This window comes from Mustela lutreola, chromosome 3 (assembly GCF_030435805.1).
Source record: "Mustela lutreola isolate mMusLut2 chromosome 3, mMusLut2.pri, whole genome shotgun sequence".
Taxonomy (NCBI): domain Eukaryota; kingdom Metazoa; phylum Chordata; class Mammalia; order Carnivora; family Mustelidae; genus Mustela; species Mustela lutreola.
Genome location: NC_081292.1, coordinates 146,060,324 through 146,081,445, shown reverse-complemented (window position 1 = coordinate 146,081,445; position 21,122 = coordinate 146,060,324). Strand labels below are relative to the sequence as shown.

The 21,122-nt window shown below is 38.1% G+C and overlaps 1 protein-coding gene across 2 annotated transcripts; it reads left to right on the top strand.

Moving 5' to 3' along the window:
• The first annotated feature begins 12,058 nt into the window (after positions 1–12,058).
• Positions 12,059–18,975, top strand: G6PC2 (glucose-6-phosphatase catalytic subunit 2). 2 transcript variants are annotated; one of them, XM_059168950.1, is made up of 5 exons: positions 12,059–12,276; positions 12,840–12,949; positions 15,251–15,359; positions 17,360–17,475; positions 18,253–18,975. In XM_059168950.1, the coding sequence occupies exons 1-5, from the start codon at positions 12,059–12,061 to the stop codon at positions 18,762–18,764; spliced, it is 1,065 nt and encodes a 354-aa protein (XP_059024933.1). In that variant the 3' UTR covers positions 18,765–18,975. The 2 variants fall into 2 exon arrangements, with proteins under 2 accessions (XP_059024933.1, XP_059024932.1); XM_059168949.1 differs by having other exon boundaries at positions 15,251–15,365.
• Positions 18,976–21,122: the final 2,147 nt, after the last annotated feature.

The following is a 21,122-nucleotide window of genomic DNA, read 5'->3' as shown; positions in this document are numbered from 1 at the left end:
CAGAAGTAATTCAAGATTTTTAAACTGTGATATTTGTAAGATAGTGATGCTGTTGGCAGAATGGAAATCATCTTCGTGATTGTTTTGGTGTGCTGAGGGAGGGGTGATGCAGGGAGGCAGAGGCAGGAGAGGATATTGTTGGGAGATCCAAGTGTTAATATTCCTTAGGCATGTTACTTCTTTAGTTAATTCAACAGTGGCTAACTGCTCCAACTCTGTAGTAAGACTGCCTGAGTTTGAAATCCAGGCTCCATCATTTACTAAGTTTGATGTTGAGTAAGTTGCTTGGCCTATAGGACCTTAGTTTCCTCATCTTTAAAGTGAAGGTAACAATAATAATAACACCTTCTTCCTCCATATACCAAATCTGAAGACTAAAAGACGTAATAAATGTAAATACCTTAGAAGAGGTCCCTCTAAGTACTCAAAGTGGTTTCTTGTTTTTATAATTTTATATCCCACCTATTTCCTATGCAATAGACTGTCATATTAAAACACATATTCTTTCTTAGAACAAAATCCAAGTTGGTAAAGAAATAAGAGAAATTCTTGCAATTGAATACTCACTTTAGCTAAGGCAATGCATATGGCTCCCATTACAAGAAAATCACACTACTTGTTGAATTCTGACCTTAAGGAAAGATTCATTCTGCTGTGTCTGGAAAAGTATAGAATATATTCCTTCCACTCAATCCAAGTTGAATTAGCTAGTTAGGTGTGGTTATTTAGCATTATCCATTTAATAATTTGCCAATATTGCTCAAATATAACAACTTCAGTTTCAATATAATGGATACTAAACTTCAAACAGTAGTCTGAAAACATTTTTAGTGATTTCTTTAAGCCATTACTATTTCAAGATAATAAATTATTTCCCCAGCTTGGAATAATGTTTGGATCATCTCTTTAATGCATTCCTGATAGAATCTGGTAAAACACAACTGATCTATGAGCAAAATGGAAAAAAAAGTTTATTAGCAAGACTGTGAGATATTCACCACTGACACAAGGCTACAACTATATCTCTTAGACAAAGATGAACATTTTTCAGCTGATTCATTTTTCTGCCTTCTTTAGTGGATTACTCCTGCTAAGTTGACTCCAATTATTACTGGGGGGAAAAATCCAGATAGGCCTCAGAATAGATTCTTATGGTTTACAGAAGATCTCTTCTTTTCTACTCTTCCAGCTTCTCTAACAATATTTTGGAAGTCCTACTAGAATGATACATTGCCATCTTGCAGAACTTCAAACTGGAAGGAGCTAGAACTCTAAGAAAATCATCTACGATGTTCCCTGAAGACCAGAAAGAGGCACAAACTATTCAACTGGAATTTTCTAAAGAGGATGAACAAGATATAGGGAAGCTGTACTGGTCATGAACTCCAAGTAAATGAAATTGATTCACTATTTGCATCCTTCTTAATAAAGCTGAGGATGAAATAAAAAATAGGAAAAGAACACAGAAGAAATACACTTTAAAGAATGAAAATATAAATGGCTTGTATTATGGAATTAAAATTATGATTTTCATCTCTGACCATGGTGTGTTTGTGAAAATACACAAATGATTATAGGCTGAAAGGTCTTTACTACTATTTTCTTTCATTATCATTAAGGATTCAAACACCAACAATAAAACATAGGTGTAAGTAACGTGCTCAGGGGTTCCTGATATTGGGTACTCTATCCCAAGAGCTAATTAAAACCAACAAAATCAGGACAAATCATTATCAACATTTAACACATCACAACATAAGTCAGCTTCCATCCTAGGGACTATTATTAATAATCTAAAACATGCAGTGTGCTGTAATAACTCCTTTCATTTCACAGATATTTATCCAAGGACTTCTAATTTCTCATCATATTTATCTTTTTTTTTTTTTTAAAGATTTTATTTATTTATTTGACAGAGAGAGATCACAAGTAGATGGAGAGGCAGGTAGAGAGAGAGAGAGAAAGGGAAGCAGGCTCCCTGCTGAGCAGAGAGCCCGATGCGGGACTCGATCCCAGGACCCTGAGATCATGACCCGAGCCGAAGGCAGTGGCTTAACCCACTGAGCCACCCAGGCGCCCCTCATCATATTTATCTTAAACCAAAATTGTATCTATTGGCATCTCAGAACTTGAGCTGAATAAATAATGGTACTCATTTCTAGGGTTTTCACTGATCCAGATTAGTGAATATAGTACTTAACAAGATTCATGGAGAGGTGCCAACTGGACCTCCAGCTTGATGAATTATGTACGGGACCTTGGACTGGAGCAGTGGCTTTCCCACTGATGTGCAGACTTTAAGGCAGCCCCTGGGTGTCCATTGTCTTTTGTTCTTTCTCAGGGCTCATCCCCAACCAAGGAATGAAGGAGAAACTTCTGTGTCCTTTGTCAAAATGTTCCTCTCTAGAAGAAAAGGTGAATGGTTTCTCTCTATTCCACCAATCATAGCTAGAAACAATCAGTTTTTTCTTTCTGCTCTGCACAGCTTCCTTGGCTTTAAAAAGAGAAAAGCAGAAGCTCCCGCATCACAACTCCATACAATACCACCATCATCACTATCATCATACATATCTGCCTTTCATTTCAACCCAACCAGGAGCTTTGGGGTGTCTATATGTGCCCATGTATTGAGAGGGGCACTATAATCCCTGGGATATATGGTCTGTAACCCATGGCAAGGGGTCGGGGGGGGGGTGGGGGTTTAGGGAGTAAGAAGTAGACACCTATTTCCTGTCTGGGTGTTTCTGAGCCATGGTTATAGGAGCCTTGGTCAGACTGACTGAAAACTCCATTGCTCCTTCCCTGAAAACTTGATTCTCTCTCCAATGGATGAAGGATCAAGGGGTACAAGAAGAAAGTTAAGTGCCCTCTATGGCACATATCTTTGCTGAGTAGATACTTTCCATCTTGGGGGAAAAACTCAGGAACTCCAAGTAAATGAAATTGATTTACTATTCACTATATTGATTCATTATTAAAATGATACCAAGCAATGCTATGGTTAAGATTAAAAATGTTCCACTTTCCTGGATATAAGGATCCCTTTATGACATATACATTTATACTGAACTCCCCAAATCTAGCTAGTACTTGTACTTGCAATATCCATTCATTGAGAAAATTAAAAGTGATAAAAAGTTCCTATGAGTTCTTTGGGAGAGGAAAGATCTTTGAGCAGATTCCAGGTTAAGAACAGGTAATAGGGGGCGCCTGGGTGGCTCAGTGGGTTAAGCCGCTGCCTTCGGCTCAGGTCATGATCTCAGGGTGCTGGGATCGAGTCCCGCATCGGGCTCTCTGCTCAGCGGGGAGCCTGCTTCCCTCTGTCTCTCTCTGCCTGCCTCTCCATCTACTTGTGATTTCTGTCAAATAAATAAATAAATAAAATCTTTAAAAAAAAAAAAGAACAGGTAATAGAAAATGCTTGAATTCTAAAGACTCTTGAACAAAAACATTAAATTCTCTAGATCTCTAAATGGCCTATGTCAGGAGTGATGGGAAAAGATGATTCAAGAAAATGTCCCTTAGGATAATTACTATGATCAAAGCACAGTATATCCAAAGTGGAGTCAACCTTCAGTGTCAGATTTCACCTGGAGGCTTTCATTTCCTCCCTAAAATTTAAAAAAGGGCTAGGGCCTTCAGCATGGTGGAGTGAAGAAGTCACCAAATCCTTTCCCCAAAAAGCAACTACAAAACTGGACAAAAATATCAAAAACAACCATTTCAATGTCCTGGAAATAACTCAAAAGCTTACAAGGAACCAAGAAGCATTTACTCCTGAAAAAATACTCAAAAACAATTATTTTGAGTATTAAAAATACTCAAGAACATTAAGTCAGAGACAAAAGGCTACATATTATATAACTCCCATTGCATAAAATATCCTTTGCATAAAGTAGCCAAATAAGGCAAATCCACAGAGACAGTTCAGTCTTTTCTTTGAGCTGGGAGAGGAAGCAAATATTAACTGCATGAGGGCCTAAGGGAACATTCCACAGAGATGGAGACATTCTAAACTGGTTTGTGGTGATGGTTGCAAAACTCCATAAATTTACTAGAAATAACTGAATTATATATTTACAATGGTGAATTTTATGATATATAAATTATCCCTCACATTGTTCATTTATACCTCAAAATCATTAAATTAAAAAATATGGATATCAGCACTTCAAAGAAAAGAAAGTGTACACTTTCCAAATACACAAAAGACATTCTATATAGTAATAAAGATTCTAATGTACGGTAAAATTTGGGAATACATACAGTAGGTATTCTTTGGGCCATCTATAAATGGGAACCCAGGTGAAAAGTGTCTTAACTGTATTATGAAGAAAATGAATAGTATGGCCCAATGGGCCGTTCTGTTGGGTCCTTCGGTAATCCAAGGAAAAGTTCATGATCATTTCTAGAGAAGAATGAACAATGAGACAAGTGGAGGGGTACCTAGGAGATCAAAAACTGGGTCACTTAAAATACTGTCATCATGGAATGCTAGTATTCCTGGAATCCAAGCTGGAATGGAAGTAATTGTTTTCTAAAAGTCACTAAGGTCTCCACTCAGTCTGAAGTAAATCCATTTTACATTACACAGTGACACTGGAGAGATTCAAATACAATGCAAGTTATTTTACATCAGGCGGATGAGTTTGTTGTGAAAGGATAATGACCATGCACAAAGACATAAAGGTCAATACCTCCAAAATGTGGTTTTGTTTACTATAACTGCACCAGCAACACAAGCTAAAGTCATATGCCTCTGAATATGTTGAGTTGCAGAGAGCACTATACCTTAGAGATGAATGGTTCAGTTTATGATGGATCAGTTTATGATAAGAGTATATCTTGTGGTTATATATTTGGCATGTAGAGCAAATTAAAAAAATTCTAGCTTCTGTCCTACCGGTTGCAATCTAAGTAAAATAGGCAGGATTTTCTGCCAATCAAAACCCCAGGAAAAATCTAAATGAATCAGAGTGAGAAAGTTTTGGAAAGAACTGAAATTAACTGGAATTAACTGAAAAGAGGGCAAGAGTCCAGAGTTTTGAGACTCGCTATAGTATGAAAAGGTTTTTAAAAAAGTCATTAAGAGGAAGGAAGTCATTTAGACAAGCAAATCATCCTAGGCAGATTGGAGTACTGAAGATAACTCTGAAGAAACAGGAAATGAAAAGATCCAGGGTGTAGGCACCATGGAAATTAGATAGGATTCCAGTGAACCTTATGCTGTACTTACCTCACTTGGGTCAGAGATTCCAGTAAGAATCTTGTGAAAGCTGTAGCCTTCTTCCAAGTAATGTGCACATGCACTAATATTTTGCATACCATTTCAGAAAGTTTGATGATGTCAAATTTGGGTCTTGGCCTAGTGGTCAAAGAGATTCAACTAATATTTGAACCAAATCACACACTCTTAAAAATTTCTTCCACTCAAAAGTGCTTTAACCTGGCACGGCAGAGCTCTAGTCCTTGAACAGAACATGGAGGAATTAAATGGAGAGTCCTACCACAGCAGGAAGAAAAGGTCTTGATCCTAAAAAGCATGGTGCTTGTGCCATTTTCTTAAGACTCTCATTAAGAGGTGGTCATCTGGCTTGATTCTAGGATGCAGCGGTGAAACATTCAGATTTGGTTCTGCTGTCTTGAAGTTATCTTTGGTCTCAGGGTACAGGCGAAGGTTGAAGTTTGTGACCAATTCAAAGACTGAACTCGGGTAAGTGTTTAGCATAAAAAAGAGAGAGGATGGATTTAGCAAGAGAAAGATGGATAGAGGGAAGGGGAGAGAAAGGAAGGAGAAAGAAAAGGAAGAGAGGAAGAGGCGGAGATGTCAGAGCTCAAAGGAGAAGTAACAATATTGGAGTGTTAAGACTGAATGTTATCACTTTGCCCTACTTCTACTCTGTTCAAGAACCTCATAACAAGAGGTCAACTCCGCTTTTACAAACTATTTGGCAAAGTAAGAACGACGAATGTTAATTAGAGCTAATATTTTGAGTGTTTCCTTGGGCCTTAATAAAGGGGGGTAGGGAGAATGGAAAGGAGGTTCCAAAGAAGGGAAACAAAAACACACCAAATCTGCATCCACAGGGAAGAAGAGAAATAGTACAGACCTCAAATAAGGGAGCCAAGGAAAAATGCCCTGGGGTAGAAGTTGTGAAAGTAGTGTAACAGAGGGTCAGCTACACACAGGACACACAAGAGGGGTATGACACCCTGTATCATCACTCCTCATTCGTTCAGAGACAAATTAAGATGGAGTTTCTGTAATTTTATGTGTATAACAACCCCATAAGAAGCTTACTAAAATGTGCAGTTTTGGACCTCCATCCCGAAGAGTCTGTTTCCATAGTCTGGAAAGGGCCTGGGGATCTATATGCTGTGGCAGGAAACAGGTGGTCCACAGACCACACTTTGAGAAAGTCAACCTCAAAAGGTGAAGGATAGAGGTAGATAGATCTACCCTTTTTTGGATCTTGGGCTGCATAGCTTAGAGGTGGGTTTGTTCCATCATTTGGTGAACCAATTTGGGACAGACCTTAATCTTAACAACTTTGACTTTGAAATAACTCAGTGTATGAGGCAGACTCTGTTAAAAACTCTATGTGAAGATTATTAGTAGCAAAAAAGAACCAATTCCCTGCCTTTCTTTCTTGCTGTGACCCACATGGGATAAGTAAGTATTGGAGAGTATCCTTAACCCAAGCCATACCAACTCTGATGGCAGCTGAGTTTTATATTATTTTTTATATTTTTATATTAAAATTTTATATTAACTGTTCTTTAAATTTAATTTAGTTTTATAATTATGTAAAATATTTACATGGTTTCAAAGTCAAGTCTAGAAAATAAATGTATTTAAAGAAGTCTGGCTTTTCTCATTCTCTTCACTCTATCCCCTTCTTTTCTTTGTGGAGAACATTTTATGATTATTTATTCTTCTATTCTCTTCAAACATAAGCATATTACTTTTTCCTTAGATAAACATTATATATAATTTTCTCCATCTTAACCCACTGAGCCACCCAGGTACCCTCTATTTTCTCCATCTTAAAGAAGCATTCTTGACCCAGCCATTTTATAACATCTTTGTGGGAAAAATGCATTTGAGTTTCAACTGACAGAATAACAAACCTTTTTTAAGTCTCTCTATATAAGTTAGCACTCATATAAAGTTCTATTTGATAATTTATTCATTAATTCAAGAGATATTTATTGAATAATGAGAAAAGGCCCAGGTGCAGGTCCTGGTTTTGTGAGAGGTAAAGCTCTTTTAATATCAGGGCCTCTCTTTAATAAAAAAAGAATATAAAACTATTAATATGCTGTACAACTCCCAGCAGCTCCCAGCAATAACCTGCCATAGTAGGGGTGCATGTAAGCTTCCTGGGAAATCAACCCCAGCATGGACTTATGCTGGGGGTCTATGCTGGTGGCTAGTACACAAAGCAAAACATGATCCTTTATTTTATGGAGCTTGTGCTATGGTGCTGGAAAGAGAGATTCAACACATAAGCTCAAATCAAATATACAATTACAAACTGTAAGTCAATCCCTGGTATGGGCTGAATTTCATCCCCCAACATTTGTATACTGAAGTCCTAACCCCTAGTACTTCATAATGTGACTATGGAGATAGTTAAAGAGTTAATGAAAGTAAAGTGAGGTCATTAGGATGGGACCTAACCCGGTATGACTGGTGGACATCCCAACAGAAGGATGACCATGTAAAGACGCAGAAAGAAAATGGCCACCTACAAGCCAAGGAGAGAGACTTCAGAAGAAGCTATTCCGGTGGACACCTGTTTAAGACTTGCAGCTTCCAGAACTGTGATAAAATAAATTTCTGTTGTTTAAACCATCCAGTTGTGTGCTTTCTGGGTCTGTCCCAATGGACTAATATAATCCCTTAAAAGGAAAGAGTGTTTGAGAGAAAGCACTGTCAGAGGAATGGCAAGGATACTAGTAAGAGATGGCATCTCTAAGGAAGTACATATAAGATGAGATATGAAAAGACTGAAAATGATGAACTCCAGGGAATAAAAAGACTTAACAGATCCTGTTAAAAGGCAAAAGAAATCAAGGTGCTTTTACTTCAGTTAATTATACCACAGTCTATAGAACTAGATAGTCCTCAGGAGATGATCGGTCTCTCTAAATTAACTATCCTAGATGAAAAATTAACATGCAGCTGAATTCATCATGGTCCACAGACTCTGAGGCACTGAATGAGCATGAAGTTGAATTTTTAATTGTAAGACAAAATGTATTTGAAATCATTCACACCTTGGTTTAGGGACAAGACATTTCAGAAGAAAATGAATACGATGAAATATGTAGCTTAAACACTTCTCAGAAAAAGAATAAAGAGGAGTTATGTCCTTCCTCATGGCTCATTAAAGAGATTATGGGAATTATAGAACCTGAATATGCAAAACAAAAAGAACAGAAGCATAGACTCTGATTAGTCAAGGCTAATGACTCACACAGAGTAGTGCATACCTAAAAAATTCATTTATCTTTGGTAAGCAAGTCTATGCTTTTTTTGACTCAATGAATAAAAAGAATTATAGAATTATAGGATAGACAAGGGATTCCCTTATTTCATGGGATGCCACAGAAACTACTTCTAATGCATATTTATTCAATTTGTTTTGTGACAGACTGAATTTTCGAATGGACAATGGCCAGACCAAATATGACAAGAGAATTCTGACCCAAAACCTCTGAAGCAATCTTCCCAGAATGGTCAGGATTTGGTCAATGACTGCTAGCTTCCCTGTTTTTTGCCCCAGCTTCTTATTCAGGACCAACCAGTGAAAGCTAAGTAGGCTCCCCAAACCAATCACATGAAGTACGCAGCTTCTAGTTAACTCATCTCCAGCTTGCCTGTGCCAACAACTTCTAATCAGAGCATACCTGAGGCCTTCTTTAGTCCCACTATACAATAAAACTTTTCTACTCCCTGCCTGCTTCTGAATCTTTGTCATATGCAAATAATGGTAGCTGACTCTCGCAAATTCAGAATAAATAGCCTCTGTCTGTTCTCATTTGAGTGGCTTTCCTTATTTGCATACTTGTCTGTCCCAGAGAAGATGTCTGCTGGGTTGCCAGGCTGTCAGCAGAGGATGGGAATAAGCTGTGAGGTGTGCATCTGAGTGCTACTTGATACTTCCTTCAGAGAAGATGTCAGAGACTGGGAAGCTAACAGTAGCCCCTGAATCCCCATAACAACAGTGTCTCTGCTGTCCAATGACGGGATAAGCCATCCGAGAGAAGTTCAAAGTGGTGATTGTATCTATGAAGTTCTCCTTGTGCTCTGGCAGCTGGCCAGATGTGCTTCTGTGTCAACCAATCTTCTCTCAGGACTACACAGAAAAGCTTCACAGAACGATGATACCAGTGAATTATGGGGTCTGGGTAGTTGAAAACATTTGAAACAAACTGGTCATAACATTAGTTTTTATTCATTTTACCATTGTTTAAAATCTCACCAATGTCGGCATTGAACCCCAAGACAGAGCCTAGACTAAGAAGAAGCATTGGTCTGGAAATAAAATTTAGTCTCTAAACAGAGCTCCTACACGAAAGAAATGATCCACGCCGGGTTGCTAACACATTTTTCCATCACTAAAATGAGGATTACTGAACTATTGTAAAGTTAAAAGTGGATAATAGGAGGGAGTATTTTTGAAAGCAAATAATTGGAAGAGCATGAATTCAAGGCTTCTAAACCAAAACAGAGTTTTCAGCACATTTGATTTTATCCCAACACATAAATCATTCAGATCAGATGAGCACACTAGTGGGAGGACCAAGGGTGTAATTCTGGGCCACCTGGGGGAAAAGCAAAACTCTGCCTGTGCCGAGAGCCAGGGCTGGCTGACTTCTTCCTGGTTCTCCTCCCACTGAAATGATCAGAATGATAAAGGAGACTGGTAAGTTTCTCACTGTGAATAGAGATCAATATTCATTTCCTGGTAGCCATTTAAAGTCACTTTCTGGGGGGCACCTGGGTGGCTCAGTTGGTTAAGTGGCTGCCTCTGGCTCAGGTCATGATCTCAGGGTCCTGGGATGGAGTCTTACGTCAGCCTCCACACTCAACAGGGAGTCTGCCTCTCCCTTTCCTCTGCCTTTGTCCCTCCTCCCCCCTGCTCATGCTCCCTTGTCCTCTCTCTCTCATATAAATAAAATAAAATAACAAAATAAAATAAGAAAATAAATTCACTTTCTGAAAAATGACCTGGTGCCACTCGCCATCCCACTTTGACTGTCAAACCAGAGTTCTCACCCACAGAAACCATTTTATTTTAACTTCCTTCCAGATGAGTACCCCAAAAAACTAGGTGAGGGAGGCTGCCCTCAGTATGCCCTCCTTTACGAGGCACGCATTTCAGAAAGCTGTCACCATTGTTTTACCTCTTCTTGACCACAGTATCAAGATTGTATACAACTGTTACCAGCTTTATACATCTCTCAATAGATTAGGGTTCTTTCATTCTAGATTCTCTGAAGTCTTTACATCAGCCGGTGTGAAAACTGAGTGGAACAGGAAGATCCTGTTACTTACAGTAATTTACACATTCAATGTCATTGAAGCTTCTTTCAGGTTGCCTTTGGACAGGGGGAGGAGCTTAAGGCTGAAAGGAGAACAGACAATGAATACATTTCTTTATAATAACACTTCTCAACCCCAGCTGCACATTGGAATCACTTGGAAGGTATTTTTTAAATTACCAATGCTTGGGTCCCATCACCAGAAACTTAATTTGTCTGGGGTAGGACAAAGATACAGCATTAAAAAAAAAAATCCAAAAAGATTTTAATGGGAAGTCAAAGCATTTTCTCCAGGGGTGGCAACAGAGACTAGGAAAGTGCTTATGGACATTGGATTCCCATGACGATAAATGATAGGGCAGGACACGATGAGAAATCCATGGGGCTGTTCACAGCCTGTGAAGAAAGTTCCTCATAAAGAGACCATGATAAGAGAAGACAAGGATGTGAATGGGAGGAGAACAAACACTTGACCTACCTTCCCCCTCCGCCACTGCGTGGGACTTCATTGCTTTTCAGGGACCCTTGAAGCCTTGCACACTTGGTCCTCTAACTTCATCACCTCACTGCTGACTTGGACCCTGGGTCTCTCTGAGCTGCCCTTCTGTTTATTCCCAATCTACATGCTTGTTTGGGTGCTTCTCTCATATTTCTCCTGAACGCTCTGTTTTCAACAAGCCATTTTCCTGATCGGTGAAAAGCGTTTTAAAGCTGATTTTTGTCTTCCTGTCACGTGAGTGACTCCCTGGTGTTCTCAAGTGTATTCTCTTGTCCATAAAAATATGACTCATTCCTAACACACTTCTATTACCCAAGAGACCTCTGTGTCTTCATTCCTGCCCTTCAGTCAAAAAAATAGGTTTCCTGGCAGATTTTATATATTTCATGTATTTCCTTCTCTGTTCCATATATGTCATGTCATTCTCTCTGCTAATAAAGAAATATCAAAATATTTTTATTTGAAAGTCTGCATTCAGAAAATAGCCTATCATATCGCATACATTTTTCATGCCCAGATGTTTACTCATCCGTTTTCCTCAAAGACCCAATAAAATAGTCAAAAAGCCACAGTCTATTTTAAATTAAAATGCATGGCTTTAAGGGCTATTTGACATGCAGTAATTATTTGTGTAGTCTTCTAGCCAAGCATAGAAATTGCCAATGTCTCTGCCCTTGAAGGAAATGAAGTGTGCAAAAAATTTCAAGCAAACATGAGCCAACTGTGCACACAAAAGGAAGGCTGCATAAGAAATTCACTGTGTCTCTACCTAAATTTCCCCTCGACTTGCCACAGATCAGCATGTACTTCACCTTTTTGGCACCAGTTAAAATCATCAACAGATGAGCTTTCCGGCAGAGGAGGGCTGACGTGCCCTCTCACAGATGGTCAGCATCACATGTTGTGGTAATGGCCAGACCGCCATGAGCATAGCATATAAAAACAGTGGCACTCAGGGCAGTTCAGCTCCAATTGCTCTGTGTTTAGAACTGATTCTCTTTCAAGATGGATTTCCTTCATAGGAATGGAGTGCTCGCTATTCAGCATTTGCAGAAAGACTATCGAGCTTACTACAGTTTTCTAAATTTTATGTCCAATGTTGGCGATCCCCGGAATATCTTTTCTATTTATTTTCCACTTTGGTTTCAACTTAATCAGACAGTTGGAACCAAGATGGTATGGGTGGCAGTCATTGGGGATTGGTTCAATCTTATTTTTAAATGGTAAGCCTTCTATTTGTTTTATTTTGCGTAAAGTTTGTTCTTAAATTTGTAGCTTTGGCTTAATGATCACATTTCAGATGTGTGTGGTTTTACTTGGAAAATCTTTCAAACATGGCAGTTAATTTGAAACACCTATTCATAAATCGAACTTACAGAAAGCATAGAAATGTATACTTTATCTGACTTATCAGTAAATTCCAAACCCTGTAAAACATATGCTGTGATTAAATAAGAAGTTAATTAAATGAGCTTCTTAATCTTAATGAAAATCTTAATGAAAAGATTGATAATTCTAGGAACCACTTGGATATCCCCAGTCTAAGAATCCAAAGCATCCACAGAAGTTTCCCTACAAGGAAAAAAGTCCCTCTTTTTACTGGAGACTAGGATGCCAAAAACTCCCTCTATAATAAGAGACATACCAGAACCCAAAGTCTCTTAATCATGAGCTTTCCCTGTCAACCCTCTGTTTGACTCATTTTTATAGGAGAGATCACTATTCCCAGTTAAGCAATAGTTGTGTGTTTAAATGTGTATGCATATTTATATTTCTTTAAATACAGGATATTGTTTGGTCATCGGCCTTACTGGTGGGTCCAAGAAACTCAGATTTACGCAAATCACTCGAGTCCGTGCCTTGAACAGTTCCCCACTACATGTGAAACAGGTCCAGGTAAGCAATTACTGCAGCCTCGAGTTACTAAAGATATTCCAACAGAGAGTCATTATGTGTGGTTATCACCTACCTGCTCTATGATATTATATAGGGTATTAAAGAAAATGTCATGAGTGAGGATGCTAAAAGTTCATAAGCATAAAAATTGCTAATGAAAAGGCAAGAAGTTTTATGAATGACCATTCTGTTATATGTAAAAGGGTAAATCAGGGACTACTTTCCAAATGATTTTATATTTTGCATTTATTTCTTGGAAGACTGTAATGGTTTGATTCTAAAACAAACAAAAACAGTTAACTAGAAGAAATTCCCAAAGAACTGTATTAAAATCCTAGAAATGTTGATTTATCTGTGGCTGAGCAACTTTCAAAGTTATTATGGATCTTCTGAGAGTGTCATGAATGAGGTAAGAACTTCCTGGTTTTACTATTGCCAGTAGACATTGTTCCTAATCTTAGAATTTTTTTCTTTCAAACGTCTTTTTTTTTTTTTTTCTTGCTTATAGAACATATAAGTAGACTTCTCGGGCCACTTCCTTTTATAAGTTAAGATTCTGTATGAGTGTGAAATCTATACTATGAAAGTTGATAAGATTATGAAAATGTTTTTAAATACATATATATGTATGAAAATTTATTTTCATACTTTAATTTGTGAGACTTTAATTTATGAGAATGTGTGATATTCTCATAATTTATATATGTATATATTTATATAATTTCATACATATATACATATTTCATACATATATACATATAATTTCATACATATATACATATATATAATATATATGTATGAAAATTTATTTTTTTTAAAGATTTTATTTATTTATTTTATATAGAGAGATCACAAGTAGACAGAGAGGTAGGCAGAGAGAGAGAGAGAGAGAGGGAAGCAGGCTCCCTGCTGAGCAAAGAGCCCGATGCGGGACTCCATCCCAGGACCCTGAGATCATGACCTGAGCCGAAGGCAGTGGCTTAACCCACTGAGCCACCAGGCGTCCCTGAATATTTATTTTCATACTTTAATTTGTGAGACTTTAATTTATGAGAATGTGTGATGATGTACCTTAGCACAGTTTGTTACATAGCAAAAAATTCTTGCCATTTGACATCTTGAAACTAATATTTAATATACTGAATATGTAAGTTCCTAATGAATTCTCTGAATTTATTTCTTTCTTGCTCCCATAAAACTATACACCCATCTGTTATATTATTTATCTCACCATACTATAATTAATTCTTCACATATATTTGGCTCCCCTAATAAGCTGTTCCATTAGGACAGGGGTGCTATGTATTTTATCTTTGTGAAACCACTGTGGGATGGATGGATGCATAGATGGATGGATGGATGGATGGATAACATTTGAGACAACTGAAATGCTACTTTGGTTTATCCCAGCACTTCCCAGGATCTTCTACCTCATAAGACATTTTCTGGAGAAAAAAAAGAGAGAAAGAGATTGTATTCTATCTTCACTCCCTAAAGATTTATAACTCACGTAAGGATATAATAGGCTCTGAAAAATCCTGTATAACTTTAAAAGAACTTGGTCTATAAGGAATAGGTTGTCCTTGTTTAATGTAATATTTTTCCAAAACAGAGTGGTGCTTAATATGAATAGATCTCCACTTGGTAAAAACTCATGGCAAGCATCAAAGCAAATTATTATTATTATTATTATTATTATTTTAAATCAAGCAGCATAGGAAAGACATTCTGGAAATAGAAAGGCTGCCAGGCTTCTGGCAGGATTGATGCCCTTTACAGCTTCCCTCATCCATTTAACGACAAAGACACCTGTCGCAGTGGCCAGGCACAAGGTAGGCCCAGAGGTAGCTGCTAGAACATGGCAGTCCTTTGTAAGTCAGTTGGTAAAGCAGAACATAGTAATGATACCTTTCAGATGTCTGACTTTCCAGCCCAAGGAAAATGAACTGATTCAGGGTCCAATGCAAGTACTTTAATTTTCTCATCAATCAAAAATAGGCATGAAAGACATGGAGGGCTGGGGCAGATTTTGGTGCAACAGCCCATGTTCTTAATTAGCCTTGAACATTTTGATTTCTGGCATTGTGATGAACTTGAAAAAATCTGAAAAAATGTTTCTTGAAAGTGTTTCGAGGCTCCATTTGACTCGATTTCTTTTATTTCTACCTATTTCTAAACATTACATGTAGCCTGTGGTTTTTTCCCGAGTTCTGTGTCACTTTCATGGCTAATATTCTACTATTTCTGATACCAATACTCTATTAACCACCTTTCAAATGGATTAGCACTTTGTTGTTGCAGGAAGCCCATCTGGCCATGCAATGGGCTCATCGTGTGTCTGGTACGTCATGATAACAGCTGCCCTGGGCCACACTGTCGGTCGGATGGACAAGTCGTTGACCATGTACCTGTACAGGTCAGCCTTGCTCAAGTTTCTGTGCCACTGGAATGTGCAAACAGAAAGTCTTGAATACAGAAAGCCTTTTAAAAATTTACTTTGGCATATTTTTAGTTGTTGAAATGTGCTTATTCTCTTCGATCATAGCCAAAAAGCAAGATGGATAGAAAGTTAATAGTTTGCTTTAAGATAATGCCCTCGTTAGCTCAGAGCTATTGCCACATTATAAGGTTGGAAATGTTTAATTGATTAATGACTCGCTGGAAGTGCCTTTAGGTTTCCATAACACAATAATCATTTTGGTAGCTCATAAATAAGTCATCTAAAATTATATAAGGAAGTATTTTTGCATGCATATTCCCTCTTCTAAGATTAACGAGAAGTTTGGGACTCATAATTCCCCTTAAATGTATTGGCTTAGAAAAATTATGTTTCCTTCTTTGAATAGCCAATGTTTTTGACATCAATAACATATATTCTAGCTTTAAAGACTATACAGCCTTTTTAATTAAAAGCTTTCTAAAGGCAAACTTAAATGTGAATCTTAGTAGACTTAATGTTAGTAGAATCATAGTGTTTAGAGAGACCCGGAATTTTAATATTAGATTATTCATAATTCTTATAGGAATTGGGATATTTCCTTCTCTTTTCTCCTGAAGTACTTAACTATCATTAAAACAATTCTGAGCACCACTTTAATCATACATTATTAGGCTACCAAGATAAGATTTGTCAGTTAATTTCTTAAAAAATTCTATAACATATACCATTACATTAAAGTTCTTCTAAAATTTAAAAAAAAAACAAACATTTCCAAGTTCCATCACATATTCTACTTTTTAGAGTAGTATTGGACAATATAAGAAACTGCCAAGAAATCTGGATATTTTCTAAGTTTATTCTAATGAGACCACAACCTATACACCTTAATATGTTTGTTATCCAACCCCAAACAGCAAGTCAGAAACTATAATTTAAAGAAATTAATATTTTCTATCTATGGACAGGTTTTCAAAAGAGAATCTAAATAAGCCTCACCTTTTCCCTGTAGTGCATTTCTTCCGCAATCTTCCAGACCTTGAGAAATGTTTATTTCTTTTTTTTTTAATTCTATAATTCCCTTTTGGTTTTTATAACTGCAACATTTCATTTCTTCCATCAATATTTATTGAGTGCCTACTCCTTATCTTAATACAAACAAATCCCTGTTTGTTCTTCTCCCATAAGGATAACTTCTGTTTACTACCTCTTGGAAAGTCTCATTTCTTTCTATTTCTTAGTTTTTCAATAACCAGTTTGGTCCAGTTATCAGGAACAAACATTCAGCAGCAGAACTCCAAGCATTCTTATAACTGAATATTGCTAAATCTTCATTAAAATTATGAGCTTGGACTACAGTATTTTTGAAAACTTTTTGAAAATTGCTGCTTCTAATCAAAAGTATATAATGTCTAAGTCAACTTCCTAGTCTCATTTTCTATATGTCAAAAAACAAAGAATTGGGACTTGAGCATCTGTAAAATAAAGCCCAGTGAAAATTTGCCCTTGATGAAATGCTTGTGTTATATTCATCAGAGTAGTAGCTGCCTCTCCAGTGAGTTTTCTTGAGACAGAAAAGAGGAAACACATACAACAGAGAGTAAAAATGTAAGTGATCCACTCTAGGTCATTCTAGATATTAGTAATTCCCCCAAATTTGAATTGCCCATACTCCATTAAAATAATTTTCAGGTTGTCAAATTAGCTTCCTTTTATTTCACTTATTAAAATCTCAGGAGATTGCACTGGTTAAGCTTAATGCATTGGTATATGTAGAAACCTCTGTTAAAGCTTTTCAAATCCTACGGAGCACATGAAAACATTCTGGGGGAAAAAAACCGACTCTAGAATCATAACGTTATGTCACAGTTAGATGGATTCCTCTGAGAAAGATCATCTGGTGTCACCCCCTGCGTTTTACAAGTGATACAATTTCTTTGCTTTTTATGTTTATATGTATTCTTTCATCGTAGACTGACCTGGTCATTTCTTTGGAGTCTTTTTTGGTTGATTCAAATCAGTGTCTGCATCTCCAGAGTATTCATAGCAACACATTTTCCTCATCAAGTTATTCTTGGAGTATTTGGTGGTAAATATAATTACTTACCTTGAGTTGCGTCATTGGAAAGCTTTAGTGTCATTTGTTTTATGTCATCAGATTCTCCCTGGTAGTCGGTACCCTGGTCTCAGGTAACTCTGTCAAACTACTGATACCAAATGCTGCCCTGGAAGCATAAGCCACTCAGTACACCTCTCAAATCCTCCATGTACATGATGTGCATGGTCTCATTCAGTGAGATGGGGTTCTCTGAAGTGTGGCTAGCACCATGTCCAACTCCCAAGCTATCAGCCCAGACAGAGGGCTTGTGTCTTGGTTTGGGAGATTTCATAATGGCCCTCCAGGCTGTACGCCATGCCATTCTCTTCGATACACCTGAAGTGATTATTACATGACCAGGGACTTCATTGAGCAGCTGCTTTGAATTCTTGAAGCAGCAACCTTCTCCATGATTGAGTTTCCACCATTCAACCCCACACACCTTTCAAAGGTTCTCTAGATAATTGGCTTTGGCAATTAAAATATTAATTGCAAGCACCTAGATCAGGGCTCTGCCTATCAAGTGTTTGCCACCCAGTGCCGCAGACTCCTGAAAGATTCACTTGTGCTAACATGGATGGTGTAAAGAGCATGGGGCAGGTATTTTAGCTATTGCCTAGGGAAAGGGCTTTGGAAAATGAATAGGGTCTAGACGTCTAAAAGGCTTTGATCATGAACATGATGGCGAATTCTTTAATACAGAGAGGAATGATGCCCGAGGGGCTCAAGGGCACATGGTAGTCTTCAGTGTCTCTTTCTAATCCCCAGGCATGCTTGTGGCGGAGGCCTTTGAACACACCTCAGGCATCCAAACCGCCAGCCTGAGCACCTATCTGAAGACCAGCCTCTTCCTTTTTCTGTTTGCCCTTGGCTTTTACCTGCTTCTCAGACTGCTTGACATTGACCTGCTGTGGTCTCTGCCCATAGCCAAGAAATGGTGTGCCAACCCTGACTGGATCCACATTGACACCACGCCTTTCGCTGGACTCGTGAGGAATCTTGGGGTGCTCTTTGGCTTGGGCTTTGCGATCAACTCAGAGATGTTCCTTAGGAGCTGCCGAGGGGAAAACGGCTACAAGCTGAGCTTCCGGCTGCTCTGTGCCGTGGCCTCGTTGATCACACTGCAGCTCTACCATTTCATCAAGATCCCCACTCATGCAGAGCATTTATTTTACATCCTGTCTTTCTGTAAAAGTGCATCAATCCCACTGACTGTGGTTGCTCTGATTCCCTACTGTATTCATGTGTTAATGAAACCGAGTGAAAAGAAGATTAATTAGAGCTGTGCAGGGGCTTAGTGCTCTGTGGTCCCAGCACGACGCTCCTCCTCCATCTTACAGCAGAACCATAGAGCAGTGGCAGGCAGGAGGCTTCCAGAGATCACAAAATGGCGGACACAGGCCCCATGGCCCATCCCATCATACCTAAGCTTAGTTTGGTCTCAGTGTGGTCTCCCCCACACCCCCATTTTAAATTAGTTGCCCACCAGAATATTTGACATAAATATTATTGTCTGGTTTGAAAACCAGAATATTTGACACAAAATTCTGAATTTCTATATATTTTTTGACACATCAGACAATATGACACCTCAGGGTCTGCATTCCCACCTATAAACAATCTACCATTGTTGACCAATTGCCCCAGTAAGAAGCAGCATTCTCCATTTTCTCACAGTCCCAACAAGAGCCTCAGTGTCATTTACCTTCATCATAGGAAGGTCAGGCCACTTATGGCTCCTGTGGGCATTTTAGTGGGAGCCCCCATCAAATCCAATCCCCTTAGTTTTCAGATAAGGAGAGGGAGTTTCATCCTGTTGTGAAAACACTGGCTGTTGTCACACCATTTTCAGAACAGGAAGTAGAACCCCGAGTTTTCTCATGTGTATTTCCATCATGTGTTTTTGTTTCTTCATTTTTAAAAAGTAAAACTCTGTTAAGAGTGAATCCTTCTGTGATGATTGCCATGTAAATTAGCTGTTTTTCCAGAAATGTCATTAAAATTCCACATCCTGTTTGACTTACCCCATGCAGGGTGCTGACGGGGCCAGTCATGGCTCTAGATTTGGCTACATATCCAGGGGAAACAGGTCAGGTTACTATCTGGACTTGAGCTTCTGCTTAAGTTCTGGTATCTGTTTTACAGTAGCACTTTCTAGTATTTCAATAAACGTTGCCGAAGACCCTCTGCTTAGAACATTATTTACCAGTCTTTCAAAGCCAAGGAAATCAAGTGCTTTCCTCAAGGTCATGCTCCAACCCAAGAAAAACATTATTGGTTTAATCTTTATGATTATGGAACTGTGATGAAAATCTATAGCTTTTCTTTGCTTCTTTCTTCTCATTGGATCTCATAATTCTGGGCTTTAAGTCAATAATTATGTTATTTCAATCAAGTACATTTTGAGTCAGATTTTGCTACAGATCCTAGTTACCTATAGTCCACCACAATGTTTTATGTAACTTTTCTCAAGAATATCAGTACATGAATTATTTTAGATGATGATATATTAAATCATCCATAAATATTGAAAACATAACAGCTGAAGCACGTATTATTTGGCAAAATATTCGTTGAGGATAACAAAACCTCTAAATATCAAAGTAATTATTGTTTCCTTTCTAAATGTATTTTTAAAGTATATGCTGTTGCTTTTATAAGATATACATAGCAGCTTTATCGTTAAAGGTAATCAAACTTGGTTTCAGTGGTCAGGTGATTCCTAAGCAAGAAGCTTAGGGATGACGAAAGATTATCTTAAGAATGAATTGTCTCATGTTGATGGGACATTTGGGGAAAGGAGAAAAGAACGTTCTTAAGGTGGTGACCCTTGGTCATTGGTTCAAGTCCGCCCCAATTGTCCTCAGAAATTCACTTCAATCCTTTAACACTTTACGATGCATTTGTCTCATCTCATATTCTTCTGCGCTTGTCAGAGAGCTCATTCCTATCTGGGATCCCTTTTCCAAAGCTTTATTTGAGATTAGTAATGTCAGTTTGGAGGAATCCTCCATCTCAACAGAGACTCAGACTGCTGTCACCATCATGAAAAAACTGTGGCATTAACAGTCGAGGGATTTGCTCCAATATTGACTCCACTGTGTAGCCCTCCTCGGTTCCCAGAGAGAAGTTCTCTTCAGCCACACATAGTGAGTGCTATCTGTTGGGTGACATGTGATCTTCGGAAGGGGAATATGATGAGATGTGGGTTTATTTTCTATAATTAATCCCCAACAATTCCACCCCTATCTGCCATAAAGCCTGAAAGTCCCCCTGTGATTAGATTTCCCTTTTTACTCTAGTTCATGTCTCCCGGAGGGATCCATCTGGTGGCAAATTGCTTTTGCAGTAGAAACTGCTTAGGCAGCAAGAGGAACAGCTTCTCACAGCCTTACAGAAAATGCCTCCCTTTAATAATGATGGAAAAACTCTTGTGCTTCCAATTTATTTGCCAAACATAAGTGGAATTGAGCTTGTTTGACTCACTGTTAATATATCCATATACTCAAAACGTCTACACATCTACATATTCAGGAGAAAAATGTCAATATCATGAGCTTTCAGGATAAGAACATCAAGACAGGCGACTTGAGAAACAGTCCAAACATATATTTGAAAAGAAAAGAAAAGAAATTGAT